The 22,792-nt window shown below is 39.0% G+C and overlaps 1 protein-coding gene across 2 annotated transcripts in view; it reads right to left on the bottom strand.

The window, feature by feature from the left end:
- rgs3a (regulator of G protein signaling 3a) overlaps positions 1-22,792 on the bottom strand; it is a 51,159-nt gene that overhangs the window by 22,048 nt on the left and 6,319 nt on the right. The window contains exons 1-2 of one of the 2 annotated variants that reach the window (XM_057321053.1): positions 19,471-19,544; positions 8,309-9,067 (exon numbers count right to left, since the gene is read on the bottom strand). In XM_057321053.1, the coding sequence (XP_057177036.1) occupies positions 8,309-9,067; positions 19,471-19,473 (762 nt within the window). In that variant the 5' untranslated portion in view covers positions 19,474-19,544. Of the gene's footprint in view, positions 1-8,308; positions 9,068-19,470; positions 19,545-22,792 lie in introns of those variants that run through there. The other variant, XM_057321044.1, reaches the window with a different exon arrangement.

The raw sequence follows: 22,792 nt of genomic DNA on the forward strand, positions 1-22,792 counted from the left end.
TGAATTTGGTTAGACACGTAACTTTAGGTTACACATTATCAGGACATATCAAGCGATCTCTAACAAAGCAATAGTGACGCATAGTACAGATATGTTTTACTCGCATAAGATTGCTGCGCCATTCCTGTCGGATCCAATATTGACGGCACAGCACTGCTTTTTAATCTTAGTCTCAAATCCAGCGCCTTGTTCACAAAGGAATCCACGGTGAAATGACACGAACAAATGCTCAATGTTTCACCCACGTGAGCTGGAACGTACTTAAAAATAAACTTCAACCACGCATTCCTAATATCAGAATCCGAAGAAAGCGACTGTGTTCTTCCACAACCAGGCGCTGCACAATGTTGAATGTTTGTTGTTCGGTCGCTCTTAATAAAAATAAAAATAAAAATAGTCCTCACTTTTGCACATATGACACGGGGCTAGCCGCCCTCGAGAGCCCTTTGCTAAAGCGACAGGGTTGCCAGATCTTCACAGAAAAAATAAGCAAATAAAGACAAGACAAAAACAAGCCTTAAAATGCAAATTGTTTATATATTAAGACCAAAAATTCTTAAAATCTGCAACGGACCATTTTTTAAGACCTAAGTGGCAACTAAACATGGCAACACTGCAAAAGAGCGCTGTGTGATGTAGCCTTCCGAGAATAAACACAACACAGGACAAAACGAATCTTTAGCCGAAAAATATGTCGCTATGGTTACCAGTTTGTCGATCATCACAAATGCGGGAGTGTGTACTATGTGTGGCTAAAGTCATTTGCGAACCAGTGGGCGGGGCTAGAGAAGTAGTCGTTGATATTCTTCTGTGGAGGCGGTGTTCAACCCATCAATGACGTCATAGATAGGTGCATTCCAGGACCTGGCGTTCGCTGAGCCTGGTGTCAATAACAGTTGTCATTTCTGTAACAAGGGTGTTTTCAGTTCTGACACTTACATGATGTTCTCGTGAATACGATTCCCTCTTATATAACAAAAGCTCAGGTTCAAATTGTGGTTTTAATTCATGACTTCTTTAAAGTTTATAAAAAAAGCGTTCTTATATTTTTCTATAGAAAATTCTCATGTTTTGTCTTCAGAACACTTTTGTAAATCTGTCTCCTGATTCTGACGTTCTCATTCGTGACGACAGCAGAAAGGCTGTGAGATGAGTTCCACGCTGAAACCTTTGAGTCAGAAGTTTGTAAACTTTGATTGTTGATGTGTTTATGTTCAGTACAGCTGGCCTCTAGTTTTATTGACATATCTCAGATTCTCTGGACCCGTGTTTACGGGTAAATTATATTTTTAGAAGCCACATTACGACTAAATCCTGAGTTGGGAGAGATGCTATCTGTAAACAGATGTGAGGGGCTCATTCACACATATTAATCGCTCAATGAGAAATGACGTCATCTAATGACAGACGACCCAACATCAGATGACACCAACCCCTGCGAGAACTTCAGATGACGCCAAAACGGACTAATTTAAAATTCAAGTCAACTTCAAACTAATTCAAACTAAAAGTCAAGAGTGTGAAATTTAGCGGCATCTAGTGGTGAGATTGTGAAATGCAACCAGTGGCAATCCACCGCTCCCACCTCCATTTTGAAGCACTACGGTGGCTGACGCAGGACTAAGATGTCGTGGTGTTGTCACTTCTTTGCCGAATGAGATAACGTATTTATGAAACGTGCTCTGTAGAGCCGTTTGTCCGTTTAGGGCCTCTGTAGAAACAACATTACGAATTCCATGTAAGGGTACCCACGGTGTATGTAGATAGAAATAGCTCATACTAAGATCATAAAAATTCATTATGTAAGGTCTTTATTCACCTCTGAAGACTAGTTATGTATATTATATATTGCTCTTCTGTCAATAGATCCTCCGAAAAAATACACACTGGACCTTTAACATGTTTACCATCTCTGCCTAATACATACATAATATTAGTCAAATGCCTTTTAGAACTGTACATTTGTGAAATCAGCCCTGATAACAGACTATTCTGGTTCTATGCTCTTTCTGTAAGCTGCATTTAAATGATATGCATTGTGAAAAAAGCGCTTTATAAATAAACGTAAACTGAAATTATCCGTGCACAAACACTGCCTGTTTTCTTTTCTGTCCGCCTGAGGGTGAAAGGCTCTTTACTGAGCACACTTTATATGTCTTTGACAAAGATGGATGTGATCTCCGCTGAACCGGTTCTGGTGTGTGATATATCTACATCTTCAGCCAATTTTATCTCTATATATCTATATAAATCTTTCAGACGGAATGACTGCTGTGTGACAGCGACGTCTTTAAATTCTGAACCTGGTTGACAGGGTTTCCGTTCATTCTGGACAATGAATTAAAGGGACCTATACGTCCTTCTAAACCCATATGACCTGTTTCTCATACAGAAAATAGATTGAAGATCTTGTCTGGCCTTTTACACTCCATAATGACTTCAAAAAAGTATCACAATAGTCCATACTTGCAATAAATTACATTGCACGAGTCTTCTGGCCACCTGTCCAAAAAAACTATGGTGTTTACTATAGTAACACTCAAAACACTATGGTAGCTTGGAATTCTACTACAGTTTACTATAGTACCGTATTTTTTCACGTGGGACAACATTCAATTCATATGGACAGGCTGTTTATAAACCTTTATTTCTGATTCTCTTTGATTATATGGAATAAATCAGTCAGGAAAGACAGTGATACGGATTTGAAGGACATCCAGCGATTGTTTTATGTGGTGGATGGTGCACACAGACGTCAGTACAGAGCTGCACTATGAGGTCACCACACACGCCAGAGCAACACAAAATAAACGCAAGCAAGAACTCAATCATCTCAATTCAACTTGACTTTAAAATCACATCAAACTGACAAATGCAAAAAGATGTAATGCATGCATTAAAAGTAGAATAATAAGAACCCACATAAAAAAAACTATAGTATTTACTCTAGTAAACTGTTGTTAATTACTACATACTAGTGTTTCAGAACTTCACTATTGTAAACAAGAATATTTTAGTTTACTAAAATAAAAATGTTGAAAACGTTTCTGTTCCTTGAAATCAAATAAGATATTGACATAAAAATTATTGGAAAAACTAAACTAAAAGAAAAATGTAAATTTTGCTTAAAAAAAAAACGGAAATAAGTTTAAAGCACCAAAATGATTATAATAAACATATAGCAACATAAAAAATAACAAATAAATGTTAAAATGACAAAAGCACACACCAAAACTGCTAAAACTTTAACTAAAATTAACATACAAACTAAAAATCTTAAAACAAAAGCTTGTTTAAAATGTTGATAAAACTCAAATCAAAACTACAATAACTATGATTGTTAACACTACAATAACATGTACTATAATACATATACAATAATCGTTTTAATGTGGGTGGAATGAAACTATTTTAATATATGGACGCGTGCAGAGTGCATTGTATGATTATTACGATATCTCTATATTGCTGCTTTATGTTCATTATTTTCAGGTGATTTTTGGGTTGAGAGATGTTTTTAACACAGGACAGGCCTATAAAAGTGAAGGAAATGAACAAAACAGTCTTTATAAGCAGCGATCTGTTAGTATTAAACTCTGCTGGATTTATTGGCTCGAGTGCTCTACACTTCAATCATGACGCTTTCTACATCAATCCAGCTCGACTGTTTGGTAACCCACGGCAACAATCACCCGGCAACAATGTGTGTCTGACTGTCCTGCATCAGATCAGAGGGGTTAGTGGAGCACAAACACGGATACTTCGTCAGATGTTTAGTGTCCACTATTCCTTTAAAAAGCTAAATGATTTTTCGATAAATATTGTGTCTAACAGAAATTTGTCATTCGGAGGATTTGGAGGATCTATTGACAGAAATGCAATATAAATTTCATAACTATGTCTTTAGAGGTGTACAAAGACCTTACATAATGAAGTGTTATGTTTTTATTATCTTTGAATGATCTACATACACTGCGGGACCCCTTACATAGAATTCTTCATGTTGTTTCTACTAAACGGACAAAAACGGACAAACTGCTCTATAGAACGCGCTTCGTTATCTCCTTTCGGCAAAGAAGCGAAAGCGTGACGACATCTCCTGACTCAGTGCTTTGAAAGGGAGGGGTGGAGTGAGCCGTTGGTTGCAGTTCTCAACATCACCACTAGATGCCACTAAATTTCATCCACTGGACCTTTGATACAAAAAAAGAACACACTTGAAAAAGTTGAAACCTACATGAAACATAACAAACAGCTCCACCAAATCTCCTGAGCTATGAAAGAGCATTAACATTTTCTTCTGGGTCATCAGCTCAAGCTTTTGCTAATCTTGCATATAAATATAAGATAAAACTTTGTGCATCTGCGTCTGCACAGGTTTGCGCATTAAATAAGCGCGATGACTGCAAAAACTAAAGCAAAGGATGAGAAGAATAAAGGGGGGCTTTCAAGAGGAATGTGCTGCTGATTTACAGTCAGGTGAAATAATGGAGGTCTCCAGCTGTAGAAAAGTAGAACCCATGACGTAAAATCTGCCCGAGAATCTGCCAAGACCAACACACACACACACACACACACACGGGTCCTGCACATTCCTTCCGCCATGAGCACGCTGCCATTTAAGGCTCCAAACCACCCCGAGTCGTGAACACACACACACACACACACACACACACACACACAGACTGAAAATCAACATTTTTACAAGAAAAAACAACAACTCAATTCCCCACCGAACATGTGTTTGTACCGTATATAAACTTGAAGTTTGTTAAACTCAGATTTACAACACACACTCGTTTGTTTTCTCAAGCGCGGAGTTCAGTCCACACACACAGCAGTGTTCCAAAAATAGCTTGTGTAGATGTTGGTTGAGTTCAAGCGCTCGGGTAAATGCTTTAGATATTGAGTGAATCTGGCTGGAGAGGGAAATAAACACACGCACTGCCACCTAGTCGACAACTGGAGAATACAGCCTTGCAGACAAATCACAAGATATTATACACACAAATAACATGATACACTCAATGATGAATTCTTACATTACAGGTGTTATTATCACAATATTACTGACTTTAATGTAACGTGCGTAACATGGACGTCTGTTAGTCAAGGCACTTCAAAAGCTTTCAAAAGCAAAAATGCAAAGCCTGTGTTTCACTTAAAGCACTTGAATGAATTATTTAGCAAAGAAAGATTTTAGCGGGACCTTTCTGTGATGGTGAACCACATGGTTTCTAAAACTGTAAAGCAACTTTGGTTGTCGCAACTGTTTTAAAACGGAAAACGTTTTTGCGTTTTGACTGTTCATTTAAAAAACAATAGCGTTTTGGGGGACTGAAAATGCAAAGTTTGGAAAACATGTTCAATATGATTATTTTTTTTGTAAACTACAAAAATGCGCATTCGAGAAAACATGACAGCTTGCATATCGTGTTCAGACTGCTTATCAAATCCTTCATAAAACAAAATCATGTGCGATGTAGTGAACTATAAATGTAAACAGAAACCATTTATCTGTAGGGTCTTCATGCTTGTTTGTTTGTTTGTTTGTTTGTTTGTTTGTTTGTTTGTTTTTAGTGTGTCTGGCTGAATTTATGACATTTGTTCAGACATAGAGCAGAGACGTGTGACAGTCACAACGGTCTGTCTGAGCTTCAGTTGACATGAAACATCAATTCAGCTTTTTTACAAGCAAAAAACAGCTGCATTTAATTTCACTGCAAAAAAAAAAAATTCTTATTTTAGCGTTTTTGTCTCGTTTCTCAGTCAATTTGCCTCTCAATGAATTGTATTTAAATGTAAACGGCAAACAGACATGATAACTAGACATTAAAATACACAATACCACAAAAAATGAGATGTTTGTTTTTTGTGTGTATTTTAATTTGTGGTATTCTTGTGTATTTCATTCTCTAGCTAACATGACAGTGTGCTGCAAAAGATTCAAGATAACAGGTGAAAAACTGATGTGTGTGTAAGTGAGAGATCTTTCAGCGCTGTCAAACGATTAATCCTGATTAATCGCATCCAGAATAAAAGTTTGTGTTTACATTAAATATATGCCTGTGCATATTAGTTTTGTATTTATAAACACACACACATGTACATATTTAGGAAACATACGTGTTTTTGGACATTTAGGAAATTAATGTGAATTTTTTTAATTAATCAATCATTTAAATATAAATAAATGTTTATCAAATTGTTTTTTACATATTCATGTATGTGTATTTTGTATAAATACAAAATTAATATGCACAGTACACAGACATAATGTGAACACAAACCTTTATCCTGGATGCGATTAATAGTTTGACAGTTTTCAGTTATGAAATTTTCTATACCAGGGTCCCGTTCTGGTGTAGAACCGAGGACCGAAATAAATGAATGAATAAATAAATAAAATATCATTTTTTCCTTGTGAAGGAGATATTTGCCATATTAATTTGTTGGACCTTCATATTAAATATACAGTATATAAAAGCACAGACAGTGCATATGATGGAGTGAATTTATGAAAAATGCAGTCTGTTCTGCCATTTGAAATTTGTGGTATTTCAGTTTAAGACCTAAAGATTCTGCAGTCATGATCATGTCAATGAGTATGTGTCTTGATTGATGTCATAGACTGCATCATAGGCCTCAGATTATTTTCTGAAAACAAATGATAATATTTTCTGTGTCTCAGTGGTTAGAGCATAGCACTAGCAACGCCAAGGTCATGGGTTCGATCCCAGGGGATTGCACTTAGTGAGAAACAAAATGTATAGTGCAATGCAAGTTGCTTTAGATAAAAGCCTCTGCCAAATGTGTAAAAGCAATATTTGCAGGTAATATTCATTTTAATAGTAGTATAGTATTAAGCAAAAAGCAATTGAACCAATAAGGAAGCTGACTGATGAAATCTCTTAGATGTACACTGAAGCCAAATGACCTGAATCTGCATGAGTCAACAATCTTCAGTCACATTTATGATGGGACTGTTTGAAGACACCATTCCCTGACCCAAACCTGTTACACTGCAGCTCAAGTCAGGACAGGATCATGAAATGACCTTCGGGCGAAAGTCTCCAGTTTTAGGTTTGTGTTCTTTATATGGTCAAGGTTGATGTATTGAAGTTTTTGCTTTTGATTTTGTGTATATTCAACCTTTAAAGACTTTAAAAAGTGTATACATGGATGTGCCTTTTGTGGAGAGAAATCAATAATTCACAAAACATTAAAAGCAATAAAATAGCACAACAAAATCATATTTTCCTCATCTCTGTACAACGTTTCTGTGCAGACTCAGCAGATGTAAAAGCCTTTCAGATTATGTGGACTCCTGCATCTGCTACGGAGTTTATCCAATTTAATAAATGTTATTGAAATGGACAGTCTTCAGTATCCTATGCAGTGAACACTAATGGATATAAAACACTTTATTTTGTGGGGGAAAACACCATCTCATTGCAATTAACCACTAAGAACTAAAATTTAATTTATCAAAATATACAACTTCAGTTTACAACTGCTTTAAAATGTTATAAATATCTCTGAAAGTTGTCTGTGCATCGTTTGAAGTGTTCCTGACATTTTAATAAGGTTTCAAAATTTCATAATCTTCAAGCAGCCGTAAAAAACTATGGCCATAACTACGTCTTTTGACGTAACAACCAGCCAATAGCAGCGCTGCTGATCACTAGTTCTTCTATCGATATATGCTGCCTTTCCAAACAGTGCGTGAGCGTGCAATGTTCCCAGACAATTTAATCCAGATATACTAATCGTACACAACAGGTGTGCTCGAAGAACCGTATTATCCAGATCACGATTTGCGGGATTAGGTCATCTCGGATATTTCATTTGATCTTGGATATAGTAAGCGACGTACGAAGAACGGGCCCCAGACGTCAGCAAAGACGATGATTCAGTGTAAATACCACATGAGGTTTAACTGATTCTTTAAGAATCGGCTGAAAACACATCTTTTCCGTCAGCACTTGACCGACTAGTTCTGACTTCTATCTCTTTTCTATCCTTCCAATTGCTTCCATTGTTTACCTCATTTGTAAGTCGCTTTGTATAAAAGCGTCTGCTAAATGACTAAATGTAATGTTACTGAGGGGCTGCTCAATGCTGAAACTGCAGCCCATGATGGCAAAAAGCACAAACACTCTTTCAAAAGTGGGCGTGTTTTTAAAAAAGCATTTCAGTTGGAAGTATTTAGTTCCATTAAATAATGATATCGTGATATATTGTGTTTTGCACTCTTGATGAAACGATTATTTCTGCATGTGTCACAGTGAGATAAAGAGAGACTTACTTTGCGGCCAGAGAACAGCATGTACAGCTGGTGCATGGATCCTCCGTTCTTTGTCAGCTCTTTCTTCAGGGTCTTGGGCGAGAGAAGCGTACCCGATGCCTCCATACAGTTGATGGCGTTGTCAGAGGTGAAGCAGGTGGTGCGGGGGTCCTGGAGCAGACTGCCCTCGCTGTGCGTGCGTCTGCGCAGTGAATTCTGCACGCTGAGACCGCCCGCGTGTTTCTCGCAGGACGTGGCCTCCACCATGCTCCTCCGCTTCCCGCTGTCCTGCCGGTCCAGAAAGTTATCGTCGCTGTCTTCCTCCTCCTCATCCTCCTCGTCTTCGTCATCCTCATCGTACTCTTCGTCGGTGCCGGGGGTAGAGAGGCCGTCGGCACTGAAGGAGCGATCCAAGCGTAACTCGGGGATGACGAAGGACGAGGAGGACGATGAAGGAGGGGCGTTTGCGTCGGCTGCCTCCGAGGCGTTCTCCTCATCGATAGCGGCTTCTTCGTGAACTACAGCTTGCACCTGCAGAAACTCTCGTTGTTCTTCAGCGGCCTTCTTGTCCTCGTCTTCCTCTTGCTCTTTGTTCTGTGTATCGCTCATGTTGACCTCTGTATCTTTCTCATCTCTGGAGGACGGAGGTGGAATCTCCTCCGGCGGGGTGAGGTCGCTGGGCTGCAGACCGCAGGGGGCCAGGGTGTCTGACGGGTCATCCTCAGGGGTCAATCGCTGGCCCTCGAGGTCACTCGGCTCATCCTGCTTGGGTTTAGACATCTGAGGAACAGAGAACTCAGTGTTACAACACAGCAGATTACCAAAGACTTACATCCAAATGACAGAGAATTTAACATTTTGTCATTTATTAAGTGTATTAAGTGTAGTCTGCAAACATGTTATAAATGAGATGTAAGCGTATGTAGTTCACTAAAAGCTGCGATTCACGCAGTCGTGGCCTAATGGTTAGAGAGTCGGACTCGTGACCAGAAGGTTGCCGGTTTGATCCCCAGGGCCGGCGGGTAACGACTGAGGTGCCCTTGAGCAAGGTACCTTACCCCTACTTGCTCCCCGGGCGCTGCAGTGATAGCTGCCCACTGCTCCGGGTGTACGTGTGGTCACCACTTGCTGTGCGTGTGTTCACTACTCTCTGGATGGGTTAAAAGCAGAGGTCACATTTCGGGTATGGGTCACCATATCTGACTAATAGGTCACTTTCACTCTGAGCTTTGTTTTCTTCTGTGCCTCTCTGTTCTGTAACAACCTCTCGCTCATCCTAAAAATACCACGGGCAAGATAAGAGCTTCATTCTTACAGTGCCGCTCTATTTATTCATGGCTGAGAACTAAAATATTATATATCATGTGAGCAGGGCTTCTGTGAATCCGATCTTGTGACTTCTTGGTGATCCAATAACCTTTGAAAAGTGAACCGCATGGGCTGAGAGAAACTCATCTGCACATAGCAATCTCACAAAAACAGTATGGATGAGAATTTCCTTATCATACAAGTAAATTTCCTTTATTTTTATCATCTAAAACAGTGGCTCTCAAACGGGGGGCCCCCAAGATGGATTCAGAGGGGGCAGATTTTGTGGCATTTTATGGGAAATTTATCATAGATTTTATGCAATTATCAGAAAAATAAGACCACGAACCAAAATAATTGATGTTCCAGCATTGAATAACTGAATATGTTTTTGGTTTAATTAAATTCTAAGTTTAAGATTATCAGTCTTTATTTGGGGGGGCCGCAAAGTGATACACTCTACACAAAGGGGGCCTTACAACGAAAAAGTTTGAGAACCACTGATCTAGAAAAACTAGATCTTCTCAATTCCTGCACACAATGCGGAAAACATGCTTTGATATGGCAAAGTTAACACACGGAGGGATTTAAATGTGTTTAAATCCCCGAACACAAGCACCAGTAATTCTGGCTTTAGCAAACAGCACCAATGATGTAATGGCTAAATGTGCGGTGTTACTTTACATTAGGTGTTTGTGCCATCTTTAAACAGGAAATTATCTCATCTATTATTCATTCACAGGCCAACATAATGACTGGAAATTCATCCAGTATGCACCACACCGAACACAGAAAACGTCGTCTTGATTTAGTCAGCAGAATATCTAAGCTTACCGTAATGTGTCAAACCGTTTTTAATAACGATGGCACACATTGTTTTGGCAAATTGCTCACATTTGTGATGTGTATTTCTATGTTGTAGATGTCAAAGTGTGATTGAAAGTCAAATTCATCCATCACTTTGTTAATCACTTTTATTCATAAAGAAGAAGCTTTTATCCAGAGTGACATACAAATGAGAAACTTCACAAGCAATTTATCAAAGAAGAGCAACATTGTTGTCACAATGGTGAACCTTAAAGGGATACTTCATCCAAAAATGAAAATTCTGTCATCATTTACTCCCCTTCGAGTTGTTGCAAATCTGTATAAATTTGTTTGTTCTGATGAACACAGAGAAAGATATTTTATATTTTTCCTACTATGGGAGTCAATGGGTGTCGAGATCTGTTTGGTTATAAGTATTCTTCCAAATATCTTCCGCTGTGTTAATCAGAACAAAGAAATGTATACAGATTTGGAACAACTCGAAGGTGAGTAAATGATGATCATTTTTGGGTGAAGTGTCCCTTTAAGAGTAAACAGGTAGACTTACATAAAACAATGACCTAAAATACCTTTGAAAATGACTCTGTACTCTACAATGTATTGCATGTGACAAGTAAGCAACTTAGAAAATATGACAAATGCAAATATTTTTACTCTGGATTTGAGTTGTGAAAGTTCATGCCATCAAATTTGACTAAAGATGTTTACTTTTGTTTAGGGCACATAATAGCAAGTAAACTGGCCGGATGATGAAACCTTAAGAGAACCCAGATTTTCATGACAATTATGCAGAAAAACTGATCATTCTCGTTTCTTTGATGTGAAAAAACAGGTGTCGCCAACACCTGTAAAACCGTGTTTTTCCATTTTAAGAATATATCTAAACTAGGTCAAATGCTGTCACTATCAGATGCAGAGAAGCTAATTCATGCATTCATGACGTCAAGTCTAGATTATTGTAATGCACTGTTAGGTGGCTGTCCTGTGGGCCTATTACACAAACTCCAGCTAGTTCAAAACGCAGCAGCTTGAGTTCTTACACAAACTAAAAAGTATGAGCATATTAGCCCGGTTCTATCAACATTGCACTGGTTACCTATAAAGCATCGCATCAACTTTAAAATCTTACTGATTACCTATAAAGCCCTACACGGTTTAGCTCCTCAGTACCTGAGTGAGCTTCTATTACAGTCCTTCATTTTCACGATGTTCTCAGGGCTCCGGTCTGTTGGTAATATCTAGAATTTCAAAATCAAGTGCAGGTGGTAGATCTAGCGCCTAAACTTTGGAACAGTCTTCCCTGCACTGTCCGGGAGGCAGACACACTCTGTCAGTTTAAATCTAGACTAAAGACACATCTTTTCAAGCTTGCATACACCACACTTACATAATACAAATCCTCTGAGGGTTTAGGCTGCATTAGTTAGAACAGCCGGAACCAGGAACACTTCCCATAACAACTGATGTACTTGCTGCATCAAGGAGTGTAGAACAATACTCTACTCTCAGCTGTCTTAACTCATTGTTCTGAGGCTACCGCAGCGAGCAGGATGCAGTTCATGCCCTGACCTGATGGCAGAGCTGAGAGAGGGAAGCGGCGACCCGACAAGAGCTGAGATGATAGAGCTGAAAGAGGGAAGCGGCGACCCGACAAGAGCTGAGATGATAGAGCTGAAAGAGGGAAGCGGCGACCCGACAAGAGCTGAGATGATAGAGCTGAAAGAGGGAAGCGGCGACCCGACAAGAGCTGAGATGATAGAGCTGAAAGAGGGAAGCGGCGACCCGACAAGAGCTGAGATGATAGAGCTGAAAGAGGGAAGCGGCGACCCGACAAGAGCTGAGATGATAGAGCTGAAAGAGGGAAGCGGCGACCCGACAAGAGCTGAGATGATAGAGCTGAAAGAGGGAAGCGGCGACCCGACAAGAGCTGAGATGATAGAGCTGAAAGAGGGAAGCGGCGACCCGACAAGAGCTGAGATGATAGAGCTGAAAGAGGGAAGCGGCGACCCGACAAGAGCTGAGATGATAGAGCTGAAAGAGGGAAGCGGCGACCCGACAAGAGCTGAGATGATAGAGCTGAAAGAGGGAAGCGGCGACCCGACAAGAGCTGAGATGATAGAGCTGAAAGAGGGAAGCGGCGACCCGACAAGAGCTGAGATGATAGAGCTGAAAGAGGGAAGCGGCGACCCGACAAGAGCTGAGATGATAGAGCTGAAAGAGGGAAGCGGCGACCCGACAAGAGCTGAGATGATAGAGCTGAAAGAGGGAAGCGGCGACCCGACAAGAGCTGAGATGATAGAGCTGAAAGAGGGAAGCGGCGACCCGACAAGAGCTGAGATGATAGAGCTGAAAGAGGGAAGCGGCGACCCGACAAGAGCTGAGATGATAGAGCTGAAAGAGGGAAGCGGCGACCCGACAAGAGCTGAGATGATAGAGCTGAAAGAGGGAAGCGGCGACCCGACAAGAGCTGAGATGATAGAGCTGAAAGAGGGAAGCGGCGACCCGACAAGAGCTGAGATGATAGAGCTGAAAGAGGGAAGCGGCGACCCGACAAGAGCTGAGATGATAGAGCTGAAAGAGGGAAGCGGCGACCCGACAAGTCCTCGCTACAAAAGTGTCAACTGCTATTAGATTATTAATGATAATATTAAACCTATTATCTACCTTTTTTACTATGTTTATTTTCTTTTATTATTTAGCCTAGTTGTGCACTGTCGAGCTTGTAGAGAAGCTGCAGTTTTTGCCAGAGGGGAACTGCACTGCAAAAATGACTTTCTTCCTTAGTGTTTTTGTCTTGTTTTCCAGTACAAATGTAAAAAAATTCTCGAATCAAGATGCACTTTCTTGATGAGCAAAATGACCTAAGAAAATAAGTCATATGTATATTGTTCTCTGTGCGTGTGGAGTTATGTTTCATGCATGTGGGTGTGTATGAACCTGTGTGCGTGTCTGCTGTGTGTGTGTGTGTGTGTGTGTGTGTGTGTGTGTGTGTGTGTGAGTGCGTGCGTGCGTGCGTGCGTGCGTGCGTGCGTGCGTGCGTGCGTGCGTGCGTGTGTGTCTATGTCTATGTGTGTTAGTACGTGTGCATATTGTGTGTGTGGAGTGTTTTGTATGTGGGTGTGTCTGTTGTGTGTGTGTGTCTGTTTGTTTTTTTTAACTTGTATAACTTTAATGTTTTGCTTATACTCAATATGTTTCATGTACAGCTGCTTTATAACAATGAAAATTGTAAAAATGCGCTATATAAATAAAGTTGACTTGAATGCAGATCTATTATTTCAAGTGTTGAATAAAGGAAAGAAATCTATAAAGAGACTGAGCTCGCAGAGAACAGGATGAAACGAATGTTTGGTTAAATATGACAGTGTTTCATCAGAAAGGCTTTTATAGAATATAATATATCATTCATCACTTCCTCTTTCTCCTCTAAACACCATTAAACACCGTCTGCTTTCCCTTCACGTACATCTTGACTATTTCAGAAATACAGCTGCTTTGACATTTCTAATAAATTGTTCTTTCAACAAGGTCTCTTTCCTCCGGTCTAAGTCTTCAGAGGGGTCACGTGACCTCAACATGACCCTTGAAGTTCATCTTTACAAAGTTACACAAGATCTCTCATAGTAGCCATTCAAGATTATTTTTGGTAAATAAACGCCTCGTATTTGACTCGGTAAGTGATGAAAGGACGAAACGTTCATTTATCTATCCTGTCAATGTCATCACGCTCGACTTTCTCTCCTGAAGGATTCTGTGCCTCGAAATCAAGCGAAGCACATTGCTGCTGGACATTAATGTTGGACTGATTGATAAATCAATGGGATGCTGAAGTTAATAGGCTGTTGTCCCAGTGGGTCAGCACTGGCAGAATGAGTGAGATGGGTGCAGAAGACGCAGCATCCGTCCAGCATGTGAAACCGTGGATTAAGGGTGTATCAGAACGGGCTGCGGGGGCAAACACATCAGAGCTGACACACGCCGAGGCTACGTGCCTCGCAAACCAAAACACCACTACATCACATCAGCTAACCCACTTACAAGACAAATGGGATAAAACAGACACACAAAAACAAATACATGTCTACACACAAACACACACTATAAAACATTCAGTGGGGGGAAAAAACGCAAAAAATCTCCATCATGATCTTAATTTTGCGGTTAAGTCAAGAATGCATTAACGGGATAGTTCACACAAGAATGAAAATTACTTGATCATTTGTTCACTATCGTGTCATTTCAAACCGGCATGATTTTCACTCTTCAATAAAATTATAAATGACTTGGAAACTATGAAAACTATGTTGGTCCTGATATCTTTAAATAAAAAATGGATGTTTTGCTGCAATATTTAAGTTGTTTGTATTTTAATTAGTGGCCTTTTGGGTAACTTCTAAAAATATGTTGAAATTGCTTAACTTAGTTTGATGAGTTGATGACTAATGTAAAAAAAGTACGTAGAAAAGCCAAATTTAAGACGGCAAAAAATTATCCAAATTTCATATATTTATCAATCTCAGCCGCCCACCTATACTGCTACATCTTTCATGCCATTTAGGATGACATGCTGGTAAAATAAGCATTGATGATGCTATACTGCTACCCGTTCTCATCGATCTGCGTATAAATAACATACTGTTGAAATATCGTGTAATACGTACACCAAAGTCCGATTGTCGTGCATATGATGCGCCAATGTTTGTGAGCAGCTCAGTGGAGAGCAGCCATTTTGCAACGTACATGAAGAGGAAACATTGAAATAATTCAAATACTACCATTAAGTTTAGGGTTTGGGTTAGGGTGCAGATTAATAGGATGAATTGCCGTTTAATATGCACACACACTAAAATTGGCGTATCATATGCAGGCAAAAATAGGCATATTGTATGCACGTACAATTGAACTTTGGCATCTGTATTACACGATATTGCAACAGGGCAATTCCAGCGTTATAGACGTGACATTTCGCGTTATAGACTTGACATAAAAATGCTCAGAGAATGTATTTGTTAAGAATATTTTGAACCATTTGTTTACATTTTACTAAACCCTTGTTGATAGCGTCTAAACATCAGAAAAATGTCAGTCTATGAAAACAATTTCCATTTTAAGAAAGGAAAATAAACATGCGACAAAAAATGGACACGATTTTTGGGAGATGACAAACATTGTTGGATTTCTGTGAATTGAAAGATGCAAACCAGAAGCAATAATACCCAATGAATGTCTCTTTATAGAACATAAAATAGTTGCTTTATTTCAATATTCATTCATGAGGAATACAGTATGTACCGTTATGGATGTGACAATCCTGAAAATAGCACTTACCTGACTATGAAAAATCATGCACTAAAATTAAAACAAATACTTTAAAAACTTGAAGAGAGACCTCACATGGGTATTTGAACCACCAAATGTTGATATCTGTGCTGTTAGCATAGTAAAAACGTAGAATTTTTTTATGGTAAGGTTGACATTTTCACAGAATTGCCCAACAGTCATTGTCATTTATACGCATATACTCACTAAAAACAGTTGAGTTAAAATTGACCCAACAAATAACCCAATGCTGGGTTACTATAGCACCAACCCATTGTTGTGATATTTTAACCCAATTTATTGGGTTACAAGTTTGACCCAACTGTTGGGTTATGAAATAACTAATTTATTGGAATATTTTTGCTAATATGTTATTTATTGTTTTATTACTATTGTTATATTTGTTGTTTCTTTTTTTGTTTCTTTTATATTACAAAAGTAATGTGTCAAAATATTTATTAGAAACGTTCGATTTAAATAATGAATCGGAATAATGGTAACGTAGGATGCTTATTACCGACTGTCAGCTTAACTTGATTAAACTAAAACTGAAACAACATTGATAGCAAATCACATGACATAGAAATTACTCTCGTGACGTGAGGCCAACTCTAAAACATGTGCTTGTCATGATGCATTCTAATGTTGTCTCATCCACGGGTTATACAGGACATGGATTTCTGCCATAATAAGGTCATGCAGAGGTTAACACAATGATGCAGTTTTCTGAACAGCAGACGCGCAGCTATGATGCAATAACATGCTGTGTAGGCAGCGCATTAGATTTCAGCACAAAGCTTGCGATTGTTGTCATCTCAGTATCTATTATCGCAATATTCATAAAGAAACTCTGAAACAAATACCGATTCAATGTTTCTATATGCAAACTTTTGCTCGTGTGCGTCTCAGATATTTCTCCTGAGAAACAGAGTCAGAAATCTCACTAAAGTTTGAGAAGAGATGTCAACAATGTCTCAAACTGAGCTCAGATTTGTCAAGTCTGCAATCAAAAGTCAATATTACTGAAGATCTCAATATCAACCCAAACGTTTTCTCATCTCAAATCCAGATGTGTTTTAAGTTGAAACGCAACTGAGAATCTCCTGAGCTATAAAGAGAAACCAATGAGCAATAACATTTTCCTCTAGGCTGAGGTGATGTTGTTTAACAGCTGTCGACACTTACATTTCAATAGAATGCAGAAGTACGTCTCACTTTATTGTGCGGGGAAGATAGTAGACGCCAAATAGAGCCATAAATTATTCAACGATAAAAAAAGCGACTCTTCCTATTTTCATGGCCCTCAGAGACAATCGCACCTCCGCGTCCCAAAATATTCCTCTGTTCTCAGGAAGCGAGAGGCAAGGACGCAAAGGTAAGATTAATGAAACGCTGAAGGTCAGGGACACACAATACTCGATTAGGACACACAAACCGTCATCCACCCGGCCCAATGAAAGATGCCCGCTGCAGTCATTAGCCTGGACACCACAGGGAAACCTCATTTTCTCCATCCCTCGACCCCGCTCTCATCTGGGCCACATTAGATCTCAGAATAGCCCGATGAATGACAACGACGGCCCCGAAATGTGAAGTTTAAATCAGGTCAGCGTTAGCAGAAAGTCAGCAGGTAGAGAGACTTTCTATCACTTACGTCATGTTTACATCGTATTCGCTTTAGTGAACGTTTCAGGAAAGAGTTCGGTTCATCTTCATTCTGAAAGCATTTATCGTGTACACAACACACACAGAAATTCTGAGTGGAAATGAACCCCAATACACACCCAAGATAAACACACAGACACGAACACACACACACGTAGTGCTTTCATGTTTTATGGGGACTTTCTCTAGATATAATACATGTCCCCTAGCCCTAAATCAGACCCTCACAGAAAACTTTCTGCACTTTTACAATAAAAAAAAAAACATTCAGTTTGGATAATTATCTCCCCACAATGTAGGATTTACAAGAACCACTCTGTCAAACACACACCCATGAGCAGAAAATGTCTGAAAGAGCAATTCAGGAGGAATTAGTCTGTGTTAAGTGAGGTTAAGTGTTTTGATGCATCCTAAAGTCATTAATGCCATAAAGCACACACACACACACACACATCTGGTTTATTATCTCCGTGGAGACAGTCCATAGGCGTAATGTTTTTTATACTGTACAAACTGTATATTTTATCCCCTATCTATAGCCCTAAAGATCATAGAAACCTTTTTGCATTTTTAGATTTTTAAAAAATATTGTTCTGTACAATTTATTAGCTTTTTTGCCCATGAGGACCTCAATTTTGGTCCCCACGGTGACACGAGTCCCCATGTGTTGGTGTGCATTCAGGTTTAGGTCCCCACCGGGGTATAAAGGCCACACACACACACACACGCGCACACATGCACACACATACACGTGCGCACACACACACACACACACACACATAGCTTCAGAGCTCATTTGTGGCACTTAAACACACCGACCAAACACAATTTGTTAAATAATACCGCTTCGCTCTGTAGAATATGCTTTTCTCACGTCTTTTGATATGTATGAATATATTTTGAAATATACGAATTTGGCTTATCGAAGGGATCGGTTAGGAAAAACGCAACAATGTGAATCATGATTTACTACTGTCTCTATAGGGTAACAAGAAATGTAATATTCTCAGTTAAATGGTTTATTTAAAATTAAAATCTAAGTTTGTGTTACATTTAAAAACAAACCCTCATATGAGAGATACTCTTAAACATGCTCTTATGACATCATCACAGGACATTCTGCTGGTGTTTGCCACGCTCATGACATCACAGTCTAAACGTAATGCTGTTGTGTGAAAATGCATCTGTTCTGGATTAGTTTCTAATTTAAGTAATAAAGCCAATACAACCTATATTAGCAGCCTAGTGGATCTGTATATAAAGTATAAATAAATGATGCTGGGTTCACAATTATGATGGTATTGGATTTTTCGATACAAACAATTTTCAATAACCTTTGTTATTTGTTCAAGAATTCACAACATTCAAAGTTTAAATGAACCTTCTGTATGGAAATGAATAACAACTGAATGGGTCCATCACTGAAAAATAAAACTAAATATTATTGACACAAAATTACAGTTAAGAAAAGAATCAAGAAAGCTAAACCTTCAGAGAGCAGAAACCTGCAGAAGACCACTTTTATATATCCACACAATATATCCACACACTCCTAACACAAATGCACTAATCCACTAATAAAAACCCCATGTCACGTTTATTCTCAGTGATGGGTCCCACATTCTCTGCTGATGTGCCTCGCCCGTACCTCCATCACTCCCACCCCCCCCAGCTGCGGCCCGTCTCTACATCAGTCAATCCCAAACGTAACTCAATGCGCCCCTTTTCTGACACGCCGTAGCCATTTTGCAGGATTTATTAAAAGTGATACATGCAGTCACACCACCGATCTTGTCTTGTCTCGATCTTGCAGTCACACTTCTCAAATCTTGCACAATGTGTGAATGTGCCGAAGAGCATCTCAGGTGCATCACACTAGTTCAAGATTCATAAATGTGTCACGTCAAACTTTTCTTTGTTCTTTCTCCAGCATGTCTTTAAACTCAGAAGAAACTGTGGCATACAGACACAAGACGAGTTTCTGCTCGTAGTTTTAATTTAATTAAAAGCACAACACACACTCACTAATGTAAACCTTCATCGACACACACACGCGCACTCACCATCAGGATGAAGACACAAGAGAGACAAGAATCAAACCCCTGATCCGCCCCAGTCACATGTGCATCTGTTTGTGTGCGGGGTCAGTGTGTGTGTGTTAGACTGGGTGAGAGAGAGAGAGAGAAAGAGAGAGAGAAAGAGAGAGAGAGAGAGAGAGATTTTTGATTTTAAACAGCTCTTTATTACAAATGGACAGAAAAAAACAATTCACCAACTATAAATCACATATAATCACAGAATAGATGTAAAAAACAGTTCATCTTCAAAAACCGAGCACAACGCTCCTTTGCTGCACCATTTCAGTTCAAAGGAAATAAAATCGTTCAATGATTTATAAAAATTAAAATCAATCAAAACTCTAGCCTTTACAAGACTTGAGAACAAAACTACAACATCTTGCCCAGACTTCTGCTCAATCTTGTTTTTCCTACTGGTGTAAACAGCTAATTTAGCTTGTCCCAATATAAAATTCAATAATTGACAATCATTTCGTTTTTCCTTCACATACTTAGCACCCAATATAAAAATTTCCTTTGAAAATGATACATTAAAACAACCAAACAGACTCCTTAATACCATGAATAAATATTTTAACCTAAAACACTCCATAAAAGCATGAAAAACAGTTTCTCTTTTAAAACAATAAGGACAATCAGAGCTCACTTCAGGGTTTAAAACAGAAACAAAAGCATTTACAGCAATTGCACCATGAAGAACTCGCCATTGTATATCTCCTACTCTCTTTACTAAAGGTGGCTTGTACAAAACTCTCCATTCAGGTTTAACATCATCATCTATTTTGATAAACGCCATGGGGTGTCTATCTTATTGTTTAAAAACTTTTTATAAAAAACCAAAACACAAGCTTTGTACAAAATTTTCCCAGTAACTGAAAAGAAATCCAAACACAAAGATTTGCCATCTTTTAAAAAACATCCCATACAATCATCTAGATTGGGAGATAAAAGAATAGCTGGAAAAGAGTCCTCAACATTAGGAGCTTTTACTCCACTGCAAAAATCTGCTAATGCTTTCCTCTCTTCAGTTAATAAAGCAGACCTCCACTTTGTCAGTATTTGAACAACTTTACGGGTCGAACATATTCCGAGATGAGAAGCAACTTGTTCAGTGTTCATAAAAGTAGGTCCAGCCACCTTTAACAAATGTCTTAACGTAGTGGTCTCAGATTTGCAGAGCAGATTATTCAATCCAGGAAAAGTGTGGTCACCAACAGAAATGTCCAACCGGGCTCCATGTATTATAGGTTAGTTTAACAACCAGAAGAGAGAGTTCGTAGATGATGCCCTTTGATGATTAAAAAGACTCCAGACTCTAAAAAGGTTGCGATAGAAAATTGGTACGTTGGCAAAATCCAGTTTTAAGGGGTCCATAAAAAAGAGAGCTTTGTCCAACTGAAGACCTCCCAGCCTCATAGCACATGCAGTGGCTCTCCATCTTAAATCATTTGGTCCCAACAGAAGTCTCTGTATGAATTGCAGCCGAAAAGCCACTGTCCTGCTTTGCAGGTTTACTAACCCCTGTCCTCCTTCTTCTTTTGACAAAAACAAAACACTCTGAGTGACCCAGTGTAATCTGTCCCAAAAAAAATCTACCAATAAAGCTTGAACTTCTGTTAACAATTTTGGAGGTGGATCAATACAAACTAGTTTATGCCAGAGAGATTAAGCAGCTAAATTATTAATAAATAAAATGCGCCCCATATAAGACATTTTTGGGGCTAACCACTTCAATTTAGCTAAACAACCTTCAAGTCTTTCAACAACTCCATCCCAGTTTTTTTTGTACAGTGGTCTCATTTCCTAAAAAAATTCCTAAGTATTTAAAACCTTCTGTATTCCAACGTAAACCTTCAGGAAATCTTAGTTTCCCACTCGCCCACTTTCCACACACTAAAGCTTCACTTTTGTTCCAATTCACTTTAGCGGCGGATAAGACATTAAAATCCTCAATTAATTTAAATAAAATCTCTATATCGCTTTGATTATTGACAATTACAATTACGTCATCAGCATAAGCTGATAAATGGACGTTATGGTTAAAACCAGGTATTTGTACACCATTCAATTTTTTCCTTATCTGCTGTAATAGAGGTTCTATTGCTATTGAATAGAGCATTCCGGACAAAGAACCCCCTTGTCTGACACCTCTGCCAGCCTTAAAAGGAGTGCACAAGCCACCGTTCACTTTCAGCAGACTCTCAACATCAGTGTACAGGACTTTTATCTTGGTCACAAACTCTTGGCAAAAGCCAAATGCTTCTAAAGTTTTCCATAGGTAATTATGTTCAACCCGATCAAATGCTTTCTCTTGATCTAGAGAAATCAGAGCACAATCCAAATTGAACAACTTTGAAACATCAATAAAATCTCGCAATAAAGAAATATTATCAAAAATAGACCTATTAAGTACACAATAACTTTGGTCGGGTGAATACTTTGTTCCATTACCTCTTTTAGTCTGTTTGCCAATGTTTTGGAGAGCAGCTTGTAGTCTGTACACAGAAGGGACACAGGGCGCCAATTTATGATGTCAGTCAAGTCTCGTTTTTTTGGGAGGAGTGTAAGAACTGCTCTACGGCAGCTCAACGGCAGCCGCCCTTCAGCCAAGCTTTCGTTAAGCACTTCAAGCAGATCTTCCCCCAACACTGAACAGAACAAATTATAAAAGTCTACTGGGAGACCGTCGATGCCTGGAGCCTTCCCTGACTCCATACCCTTCAGGGCATTGTGCAACTCCTCTAGGCTCAATGCCTTGTTGAGTTTCGAGTAGCCTTCTTCAGACACCCTTGACAATTTTTCAAAAAAAGTATTGTCAATATCAGGCTCTTCGTCACATTCACACTTGTACAGTTAATCATAAAAACAAACAGCTCTCCTTCTAATATCAATAAAGACAGTCAATAAAGTGCCAGATACAGAAAGTAGTGCATGAATTTGACTTTTCTGTCCAGCCTTCTTTTCCAAGTTAAAGAAAAATTTAGTTGGAGCATCCATTTGGTCAACATTTAGAAAACGGGACCGGACCAAAGCACCTCGCGCCTTACCCCCATAAGGTCACTAAGTTGGGTCTTTTTCAATGACAGAGCTTCCAAACAGCTATTCTCCCCAGTTAAATCAACTAACTCCTGAAGCTTTACTATTGATGCCTCCAAAGTTTTCATATCTCTTGACATCTGTACAGTGATATTTCAAGTGTGCTGTTGACATAGCTGTTTAATTTGTACTTTTCCAAAATCCCACCACTGTTTCAAAGATTGGAAAGAATTCTTTGTGGCTTTAAATGTTTTCCAAAAAAATGTAAATG

This window comes from Triplophysa rosa, linkage group LG2 (genome assembly GCF_024868665.1).
Source record: "Triplophysa rosa linkage group LG2, Trosa_1v2, whole genome shotgun sequence".
In the NCBI taxonomy this organism is placed as follows: domain Eukaryota; kingdom Metazoa; phylum Chordata; class Actinopteri; order Cypriniformes; family Nemacheilidae; genus Triplophysa; species Triplophysa rosa.